The 11,156-nt window shown below is 38.8% G+C and overlaps 2 protein-coding genes across 3 annotated transcripts; both read right to left on the bottom strand.

Annotated features, from left to right (window-relative positions):
• LOC18766469 (pentatricopeptide repeat-containing protein At1g71420) lies at window positions 96–3,063 on the bottom strand. Of its 2 annotated transcripts, XM_020570372.1 has the most exons (2): window positions 1,781–3,063; window positions 96–1,453 (listed from the first exon to the last, which is right to left on the bottom strand). In XM_020570372.1, exons 1-2 carry the CDS (start codon window positions 2,923–2,925, stop codon window positions 658–660), a joined length of 1,941 nt encoding a protein of 646 aa, XP_020425961.1. In that variant the 5' UTR covers window positions 2,926–3,063; the 3' UTR covers window positions 96–657. The 2 variants fall into 2 exon arrangements, with proteins under 2 accessions (XP_020425961.1, XP_007200169.1); XM_007200107.2 differs by having other exon boundaries at window positions 96–3,063.
• Window positions 3,147–9,062, bottom strand: LOC18766720 (TMV resistance protein N). Its single transcript, XM_020570371.1, has 6 exons — window positions 8,509–9,062; window positions 7,201–8,290; window positions 6,802–7,080; window positions 4,714–5,907; window positions 4,015–4,603; window positions 3,147–3,874 (listed from the first exon to the last, which is right to left on the bottom strand). Exons 1-5 carry the CDS (start codon window positions 9,009–9,011, stop codon window positions 4,037–4,039), a joined length of 3,633 nt encoding a protein of 1,210 aa, XP_020425960.1. The 5' UTR covers window positions 9,012–9,062; the 3' UTR covers window positions 3,147–3,874; window positions 4,015–4,036.

Here is an 11,156-nt window from a genome sequence, read left to right as displayed (position 1 = left end):
CAATCCCATCATGGAATGGAATTTGAGTCTCCATTTCTATGTGGGGTTTTGAAAGAAAAGATTTGGATTTGACAAGAAGACGAAATTTCCTAGGTTTTCCATATTCTCAACAATGTGCAATAAAAAGCAGAGTTCTTGGTGTCCAAAAAAGAAAATAATAATTAAAATCTCACAATACACAAGCCTTAGTAGTTAGCACTGATACATTTTCAGTGGTATTAAACCATAAAATGGGTTTGCGCCATTTTTTCTAGGGCAAAATGGGTTTGCTGGTAATTGCCAACAATCATACTGTTACTGTACAACACAGCCTTTTTGCATCTTACATTAGCAAATCGACAAGTCCTTGGTTTCGAAAACTTTACACTCTGTTCATATGTTCTCAACACAAATGTGTTGTAGCACCCAATGCTGAATCGACTATAAGTTTGATGATGATCAGTTGGCAGTTCATCTCTTTTGCACTCGAGCTCTGATAAATTCCAGTCATGCTCATGCAGGTAATTCTTGCATAGTGAACTGAGTTGTTCGAAAAACACTGCCTATCTTTAAATTAAAGATTGTATCAACAGCATCTGCATGAACCATTCAGGACCGATGAAGCATAGTGATAAAACCGGCACAACCAGCTTAATTTGGTTTCGTGTTGCTAGTTTGTTACCAATAGTCATTGCAAGAACATATGCCATCATGAAAGTGGTGGAACCGGTTTGAGTCTCTCACAAAAATCTCCTTGTGAAGTAAATTTGATGCTAACTTCATGAAGTTATGGCAGTCCACACAGATTCTGATGTTCTTCATTATTTTAATAGCAGTCCGACTACAGTTTGAACTGCCTTCATTTATAATAGCAAATACTAAAGCTAGCTTCTCACTATGATGGTACAATTGCTCCTCTTTGTGTTCCTCTTCCACATCATGCACAGACAAGCTTGTGTCTGGAACATAACCCATTTCCTTCAACCGCACAATCAGTTCTTCTAGCTTGCTGCATATAACCTTCCTTTCTGGATGATGTCGGCCTCCAGATGAAAACTCATGGACCCGATTTCCAATCTCAATCCAGCTTAATCCAGGTTCTTTTTTCACTCTAGACCCTTTCATTTCCTTCCTAACCAGGCCTGCTTCACCAAAGTTACCATCAGAGCAATACATGTTTGACATTTGTACATAACCTAATGAATCCTCTGGTGCTAGCTCCTTCAATCTATTTGCTGCTAACTTGGCCAATTGTGTTTTTCCATGCTTCCTACATGATCCAAGGAGTGCGCTCCAGACTACAGAATCAGGATCCATTGGCATTCTACTTACAAGCTCCTCAGCCTCAACAATCATTCCAGCTCGACCAAGAATATCAACCATGCAGGCGTAATGATCAAGTTGAGGTACAATACTATACCTCTCAAGCATGGAGTCAAAGATTCGGGTTCCTTCTTCTACCAGTCCAGCATGGCTACAAGCACAGAGCAGGGAAACAAAGGTGGCGGAATCAGGTTTGACGTCCATTCGTGAAAAGAGCTGCAATGCCTCTGTAGCTTGTCCACACAAGGCATAAGCCTTAAGCATTGTGTTCCAAGAAACGACATCATAAAATTCAATTCCATCAAACACTTGCTTAGATAAGGCAATGGAGCCACACCTAGCATAGGCATGGATCAAGGCATTTGCAAGGACTGTGTCGCCCTCAAACCCAGCTTTAATCACTTGTGAATGAACTGCCAAGGCATGGCGCTCGGTTGCAAGGCTTGCATAAGCTTTTAAAACAATTGAGAAAGTGTACCTGTCGGGAAGTAAGTTCTCCTGGCATAATTGGCGAAAGAGGAAGAGTGCTTCTTCAGGGTCTCGCTCTGAAAAGGTGGTTATGATGCCAGTCCACGCAACAATATCCCGATGACAACTTGTCTCTGAGAAGAGTCTGTAACAATCGGCAATATCTCCTCCAAGATCTGAATAAGCTTTAACTAATGCAGTTGCCACTTCAATTTTTAATGTAAACCCAGTTTTGATGGTGAGACAGTGCAATTGAAAACAAAACTTAGTAACCCCATTTTCATCAAGGTCATTGCTTCTGCACATGGAAGAAAGGACGCTAAGAAGCGTGGCACGATCAAACCCATTCCCGTCAAGGTACATTTGTATAAACAGATGAATAGCTTGAGCTCCAAGTCCACGATACTGAAACCCTGCAATCATGGAATTCCAAGATATAAGATTCCGGAACTCCATGCTCTTAAATACATTCCACGCCTCGTCTTTACTAACATCATAAACACCTCCATGATTACAAATCTTGCTATACATAGTAATAAGAGCATTTGCAACGTAAACACAAGCATCCAAAGACATTTTCAAAGCAAGCGCATGTACCTGCCGGCCATATCCAACGTCACTCTCCGCACACGAACTGAGAACGCTGGCGAACGCAAACTCATTGGGTTGGTAGTGCACCAACATGCCAGCAAATAAACGAAAACAATTTTCAGTTTCCCCGCGTTGTGCATACCCTGAAATGAGAGCAGTCCAAGAGACAATGTTTCTTCGAGGCATTTCATCAAACAGTTGGTTGGCGTATTCTAGGTAACCAAATTTTGCGTACATATTTATAAGGTGGTTCGTGACAAAGAGGTCAGGTGAGTTGATGGGTTTCTGGGCAACCATGTAATGGTGCAAAGACAGGCCTTCATGGATGCAGAGGTGGCGAGCACAAGCATGGAAGAGAGTGGCGTAGGTTTGATTGCAGTGAGGTGGTGGTTGAAGGGTGTAGAAGAGTGAGAGGGCTTCCTTAATTTGACCGCGCGTGGAGAGATCCCGCACTTCGCCGAGAAGATTATTCGTTTGCAAATTGAGGCCTGAAGGCGTGGGAAGGTTGATTGTGCTAAAGGCTCTGTGAGAGATGCGACGCGCACAAGCACATGGGCGTAACATCAGGGCTTCCTTTCCCTTGAGCTGAAAGAGTAGAGATTGATTTTCAGGTTCAGAAATTACCAATTGGATCAAAGAAGAAGTGCTCTTGCTCTCGCTCTTGCTGCTGCAACAGTTCCAAGTTTCAGTTTTGTCTGGAAATCCACTGCTCTTCTAAAGGGTTGTTATTTATTTTCAGAGTTTACATGTTCAGAAACAATGCTGAGCATTATGGGATGGAAAGCTGGAACCAACAAACAATCACTTATTTATTATCACCATCAAAATAATGAACATACCCGAAGAAAATATCTTATCCCTTTATGTACAACATTATTTTCAAAGTTTCACAAAAATTTACAAAAGAAAAGGAATTTGGAAGGCAACCCTTCTTCCTTGCCTTTCTGTCAAATGCGTTTAACATGGACGTAACATGATTATCATCTTCATCTTCTGCAGCTTGAGAATCACAACAATTATTAGGTGGCAATTTGCATATAACTGGCAGGGGAGGGGACCAAGGGCACATTCATGCAATCCTAAGCCAAGGCTATATTGGACGCAGCAGAGCAGTTGCCCTGAATTCATTACTTATGCTTCCAGGAATCAGGAATTCAAGCACGTGCTATATAGATGAAGCAAATAGAATTCAATGCATGCATGCAACCACCTGACTTTCTCCGCATGGTTAGTAGTTCCCGCCCATTCTGTCCTGCCCGCCTGTCGGCCCATGAATTCTTGAGATCGGGTGGTACTTGACACGAAATCATCTGATTACCATCAACGACTCAATTTGGAGGCAGTTGGATTTGTCCAGAGTTACCTATATTCAACCACTTGGAAATTTCAGCCCCAGGAGAGAGAGAGAGAGAGAGAGAGAGAGAGAGAGAGAGAGCGCTGAAGGTATCTCAGAATAACCGACTAAATGTTCCTTCTCAGCAGAATTAGAGCCTTCTTCAGAAGTAGTTCCTCCCTGCAAGGAGATATATATACACACACAAGGAAAAAAAAAAGAGTTAAATGTTTACTTTTCAAGCAGATGACGGCACATCAATGATGACAAAATATAACTGAAACACAAAGAACATAGTTCAAGGAAAATTTAAATTCTACCATCTCAAAATGTATTTGTGCACTACATTAAACCATCCAGACTCTCAAATGTAGCTTTATCAACTTCCTGTAGAACAATTTGATGTTGGCCTCCATCAAAACACCGCATAGATGTTTGGATAAACCCTGCAACATCTTGCTCATAAACAAGACGAATCCCACATTTCTGGATCTCCATGCACAGGCTGTTGGTTTCCGATAAAGCCCACATTGAACTTGATTCATTTAACATCCTTGGGAAGCGCATATGAGATACATAGAATAAACAAAGAAAACGATCAGAATTAAATCTGACAAAGGTGCAACTTTCTTTCCAGTCAAGGAGATATGGTTCCAGTTGAAACTCGTGAGTTCGCAATGTGAATCTATATAAGTAATCAGAAGTTTCTGAATCTGATTCACTGTCGGAAACAGCAGGGTGTCCTTTGACTAAGAAAACAGCAGCAACCCCCATCCACTTCTTATTATCTTTCAAATCTGAAGGTATTGAGATTTCTATGGAATCGCCAGTAACTACATTGCTGAACCACTCTGGAATTTCATTTAGAGCACAAACAGAGCTCATGGAATATGACCTACAATCCAATAACTGCAACATAAAACAGAAAAGGACTATAAGTATTTAAGTGTGCCTGAAATGGTACATGTGTGATTAAATGTGTGTGCTGGAGGGAGGGGGAAGGGGAGAGAGAGAGAGACTTCAAGGTCGTTTTGAAACAGTTGAGTTGGCATCGATGAATCAACACTTGGTTTCCATTGTTGATGCTCAGATGATATACTGAAAGTAGTGATTCCAAAGCCTGCAGAAGTGTACGTTCTTGAGACACATCTTGGTACTGAAGTACAATATTCTTGATTCTCGGATGAGTTAAGGGAATTGACAGTCGTCATTCCTGAGACAGCTGAAGTACATAATTTGAATTGATTTTGGCAATCCATTAGTGAAATACAATCTTCTGCATTCACATGTCGAACACTTAACGGCAGCTTAGGAAGCGATTGAAGCCTCCTACAATTGCTCAAGTTGAGATATTCAAGCTTGGAGAGTTGAGAGATGCTTTCTGGTAACCGAACAAAATTATTACCACCTAAATTTAATTTTCTTAAGGACAATAACCTGCCAAAATCATTGGGAATTGCTCCATCCATCAGATTGCAATAACTTATGTCTAGCTCTGTCAAACAAGTTATACTTGAGAAGGAAGTAGGCAACAACAAACTCGTGGGGACATGGCTCTTTCTGCACCACAAACAATTAAAGAGCGAGTGCCATGATTCTGAAGGTATATCTTTACATCCTCGGAAGGATAGATATTTTAGATTTATCATACCTACAACGAACGATGATTCTCTTATAGCAGTTCCACTTATATCAAGCTCCTCTAGACATTCCACACAACTCAGATTCTCAGGTATCTCATCAAACTTTGAACAACCAGCTAGAATGAGGCTTTTCAGAGATGTCAAATATTGAATGGTACTCGGCAGAGACAAAAGGTTTTTGCAGTCTCTTAAGTTCAACGATGTAAGACTGGTGAAATGTTGAATCGATGTAGGCAATTCCTTAATAGCAGTCTCATCTAAATAGACCTCCAACAAGAATTTCATATTTCCTTCAATTTCGGGAAACTTCTTGAGTCTTGAACAAGAGGACAGAGCAAAGCTCTCAAGAGATTCCAAACTTTTGAAAGGTGGAAGACTCTCAACACATTTGCAGTTTCTCATATTCAACAAAATAAGTTTTTTGAGATCTCCAATGGATGGGTGAACCTCAACCAGTCTTGTACAACCTTGAAGCACCAAAATCTCAAGATTTGGAACCCCAGTGAAGTCGGGGGTCTTGATCAAGTACTCGGAGTCACTCATATCAATGAATGTTAGCCTGCTCCAATGCTGGTATCATTTGAAACATAATCACAAAGTTTGAAAGAAAAATAATTGGTAGAAAAATTAGTAAAAAATTCTTTGAAGGCTACTCATCAAAAGTTTTTTTTGGTTTAAAATACAAAATGTTTGATTTTCCACCATTTGAGTTAGATTCTTTCATTTTTGTGTCTGTTTTAATGAGATTACAGTACCTTCTTGGAAAGATACTAGCAATAGCCCTTGTAATTGTTAACTAGTACTCCTTTTAGAAAGTTTCTTTTTCTCTCTAAAATTCTAAGTACCACAAATTCATTTTACATTTGTTCATAAACTTGTAGTTGCGAGATCTATCAAATAAGACCTAAGATGGATATAAAAATGTATACAGAAACTCAGTCAAGACAATGTGCACAGATAAAAAGTGAGTTAAGTTGCAGCATGTATCCATGATACTATATGTTGTGAAAAGCTGCCTTGTACCACATCAAGAGAATACAGATACATTCTCATGATGTGAAGAAGTGAATTATATTGCATTACCATAATGATATGTCTCACAGATACTTCTATTCGCTTTTGTCTTTGAATAGGATTTTGTGTAGGATGAAAGCTATGATATTTTCACAATTTGAAAAAAGAATTGAGAGAGAGAGAGAGAGAGAGAGAGAGAGAGAGAGAGAGTAATTATGACAGCAGTAATATGTAATTTTGGCAAGAGGATAATTTTTTTTTTTTGAACATACTAGCATGGATGTTTCAGCACTAGACAGACTGAAAAGCCTTTAAGAACCTTATATGATTATGATAAAGGCAACATGGTTTTCTAAATACATCTTATAGATCAGGGACTAGAATCTAAAAATATCCCCAACTTCAAATATATTCAACAATGTACATGCAGAAGACTAACAGTGATCTTACCTTAACCCCTGTCCATAGTTGTTTAATGCGACTTGAATGCATCTTGAGTTCGACAAGCTTATCTGATTCAAATTCTGATGGCAAACAATTTAAAGGACATTCATGCCATTCCAAAAGTGCTAACTGGTTAGAAAGATATTTTGCTTTTCCAAAAAAGTCCCCGTTCCAAATTTTGAGCAATCTTAGATTTTTCATCTCTGAAAAAGGATCATTAACACTCAAGTTAATATCCTCATTTTTTTGAAAATTCAGGAATACACCTTGGACCACAGTCATTCCCTAATAAATAGGAAGAAGAAAGAATTAGTTGTAGCACCCAATACGAGAAATACAAAGACGATGAATTACTTAGTTTTAAGTTTAACAATCTCTAGATCTGTAGTTCTATTGATTTCTTACCGTATTATTTACAAGCACAGGGTTGATATCATTGGGAAGCCACAACCTGCTATGTTTGCCAGCCTCAGAATGTTCTTGACGAACAATTTCCCAACCCAATTTTTGTATCAAATCATGCATCCACAATTTTCTTCCGAATGGAGTTAGAAGACATTTATCCATGAGAACTTTAATATGAATGACTGGACAGTGGCCATAACAACTCTCTAGTATTCTTGTTACGCGATATTTGTCCTCTCCTTTGAAGAAAAATGCAATGTCCAAAAATATTTTCTTTTCTATTTCCTGTAATCCGTCAAAACTTACTTTAAGAACATCAAAAGTTATATCGTCAGGCCTTTCTTTTAGTCTAAATAATGCACCTGGCCATTCTTCTAGGCTTCTCTGAAAGAGGGATGTACCTAGATTTTCAATGGCTAATGGGAGGCCATTAGCATATTTTACAAAACTCTTAGATAGCTCGAGAAATTCTTCTCCAACCTGGTCACTCCGGAAGGATTTCCAATTAAAGAGCTGAAGAGCTTCATTGTTAGTCAATGGCTTAACCTGACATATTTTGTCCACTCCATGTTCTATTAGCACACGTTTATCCCTTGAGGTTATGATGATTCTACTCCCTGGACCGAACCAATTATGGCCAGACAATGCCCTCAATTGTTCTAACCGATCCACATCATCAAGAATGATAAGAACCTTTTTAGTACATAATCTTCGCCTAATTATACTGATTCCTGTATAAGTGTTGTGTATGCTTACACTACTTTCCAGCAAGATATCAGAAAGAAGTTTCTTCTGTAAATGAACTACACCTTGTTTTTCAGTTACCTCTCTAACATTCGAAAGAAAGCTGTATGCTTCAAACTGAGTACGTATCCTTTCAGAAACTACATGAGCAATAGTTGTCTTACCCATTCCCCCCATCCCCCAAATGCCTATCGTGCGTACTTTATTCAACCCTATCTCTAAGTACGAAAGCATTTCTTTTACGCGAGAATCCACCCCAACTAAACCTGTAAATGCACTTGGCATTGTTTGATATAATTCAGTGGAAATATTGCGGACAACAGTTTGAATGAGTTCTGATTCATATCTGCAAAAGGTTGCAACTAATAATAATAAATAACCATCTCATGGGTCAGTCAGTCAGCACCAGAAATGCAAGAACCAAATATAATTGAACATAATTTCTAAAACTGTGGTTCATTACTTCTTCTAATTATTAAAATCTAGTAGCCTACCATATAGAATATGTGCTTTTGTCATAAAGAAGAATTAAAAAGACTTGGAAGAATAGTAAGTTTTGCGTACCCATTATGCAAATGGTATCTAGACAGACCGGCTACTTGAGAAAGTGCAGCTCTCCACCTTTTCACCTTTTCTAAATTACCTTTAAAGCCTTGTTCATGCTTAGAAAAGGCTATCTCGAAACTCCCTGTTTGATTTCCCACCTCAGATGGATGGACGTGATAGAAAATTGGGATTAGTGTCTGTCCCATCAGTTCCTTGCATTCAACAGCCTTTGCAAGCTCTTCCAAACACCATGTCGAATCGGCGTAATTACTCGAAATAACGGCGACCACATACCTTGATTCTTCAATTGCATTGAAGAGCTCCGAGATGGATTTTCCTTTTTTGAGCTTTTCATCATCCCTGAATGTGATAATTCCTTTTCGATTCAGAGCAGCATAGAGATGGTCTGTAAAACCTGTGCGGGTGTCCGTGCCTCTGAAACTGAGGAAGACGTCGTACGTCCATAGAGGCGTCGGAGAAGAAGAAGAAGACGAAGAAGAACTATCTGCTTGGAGCATCATTGTAGGAGTGTTTGGTGGTTACAGCTCTATTTTTGGCCAAAATCTGACAATGGGGTTTAGCAAGACATTGCATTAATAATTTCTCCTTTTAAGCCTTGAGTCACCGAAATGCCATAGCAGTTTCCAAAATTATTTAAAAGACAAAACAAATGCACAGGCCAAACACTTTCGTCGTCAACGACTCACAATTTTTAAAAAGTTGTTTTCACTTCGGCCAACCGACCAAGTTGTGCGTAGTGCGTACCGCGAAAGGAGAGCGCGGTCCCAGAGACAAGGTTTTTAAATTATCATTTCAACAAACAGTTGGTCGGCAAAGTTTATTTGTTTGTTGCTCAAGGTTGGTTGGCAACTTGGTGAGCATCCATAATGGATTTCCTAAATCACCTTCTTAGATAAATTTTAGGGAGGAATCGTACAAATACAACTCCAATCACGTTCTCTATTCACCTCCTAAAATAGGGAGTCCTCTAAGAGCTCCTAAATCTGATAAAAGAGAAAGGACTCTTAGTGACTCCCTATAATTTAATGCTGCTTTATTTAATGAGTATTTCAAACCTTTATTTAGTGCTAATTATTTTTTATTTTATTTTTTAATAGAGATGGACCAATCAAAAAAGAATTATAGCATTTATGACTCTCCAAATTAGAGAGTATGGTTAGAGTTGAAATTTTTTAAAGAGCTCATAAAATAGTTTCTTATATTTTTAGCTAAATTTTAGCTAAGAAATAGAGAGCATCCAGATGCTCTTAGTTTAAGAGCATGTCCATCCCAAAAGGCTAAGGCTAAGGCAAGGGCTGCTACTATTCACGTGAATAGTGGCAGCCTTGCCATCTGTAGTTCCACCCCAAAAGGCTAAAGACTAAGGCAATTACTATTCATTGTACTTTATTTCTTATTTTTTTATACTTTAAACCATTAATTTTTTATAAGCTTTTCTAATTAAATTTTCGGATAAGATTTTTGGTTGCCACGTGTCCATCATTTTTCAGAAAAGATTTTCGGATGAGAATCTCGGTTGCCACGTGTTTTATTCCAGATAAAATTTTTGGATATTCATTAAAAAAATTATAATCTCATATTTCAGATAAGATTTTCACTTTTTAAAATTGCGCCACTTGTCCCATGTCAGATAAGATTTTCAGATATTTAAAAAAAAAATTATAATCTCATATTTCAGATAAGATTTTCACCCTCTAAAATTGTGCCGCGTGTCCCATGTCAAATAAGATTTTCAGATCTTTAAAAAAAAAAATTATAATCTCAAATTTCAGATAAGATTTTCACCCTCTAAAATTATGCCACGTGTCATCTCTATCTTCTGAATCCCTCTATAAAACTACAGCATCAACTCATACCTGTCACACCATCTCTTATCTATTCCTTCATTTCTCAGATTTTACAAAACACATTCTAGTCTCAATGTCAAACTTGAGAAGGGCGTTGGAGAGGCAACAACAAGAAGAGGAAGAAATTCGGCGCAGACGTGCTGATGAAGATTGAGAGGCCGATGAAGAAGAGGAAGAAATGCTTGTAGCAGTGGTGTGTATGCTTAATCAATCAAGGCAACACCGCCGTCGTCGCACCCCGAATATGGATAGACGTAGGGAGTCTCGGGGTAAGAATCTCTTGGAAGATTACTTTAACTCAAATTCGTTATATCATGTTTCTAAGTTTCGAGAGAGATATAGAATGCAGCCACATTTGTTCCAAAAAATCATGCATGATATTTGTAATTACGACACATACTTCATTCAGAAGTATGATGCTGTTGGAGTTTTGGGTCTTCTCCCGGAGCAAAAACTTACAGCTGTGTTGCGGATGCTTGCTTATGAGGCATCTGCAGAGTAGGGGGATGAGATTGCAAGGATGGAAAAATCAACTATCCTAGAGTGCTTGGTGAGATTCTGTGATGCAGTAGAAAATTTGTACACGAGGGAGTACCTTCGCAAACCTACGCCGAGGGACCTGCAAAGGCTTATACAAAAAGCAAATATCGAGGTTTCCCAGGAATGATTGGAAGCATTGATTGCATACATTGGCCATGGAAGAATTGTCCAACTGCTTGGCAAGGAGACTATGGGAATCAGAAGGGCCAAAAAAGTATAATTTTGGAGGCCGTAGCTTCATTCGACTGTTGGGTTTGG

The sequence above is a fragment of the Prunus persica genome, chromosome G8 (assembly GCF_000346465.2).
Source record: "Prunus persica cultivar Lovell chromosome G8, Prunus_persica_NCBIv2, whole genome shotgun sequence".
Lineage (NCBI taxonomy): Eukaryota > Viridiplantae > Streptophyta > Magnoliopsida > Rosales > Rosaceae > Prunus > Prunus persica.
The sequence above is the reverse complement of the archived record's forward strand: the minus strand, read 5'-3'. Positions and strand labels throughout refer to the sequence as shown.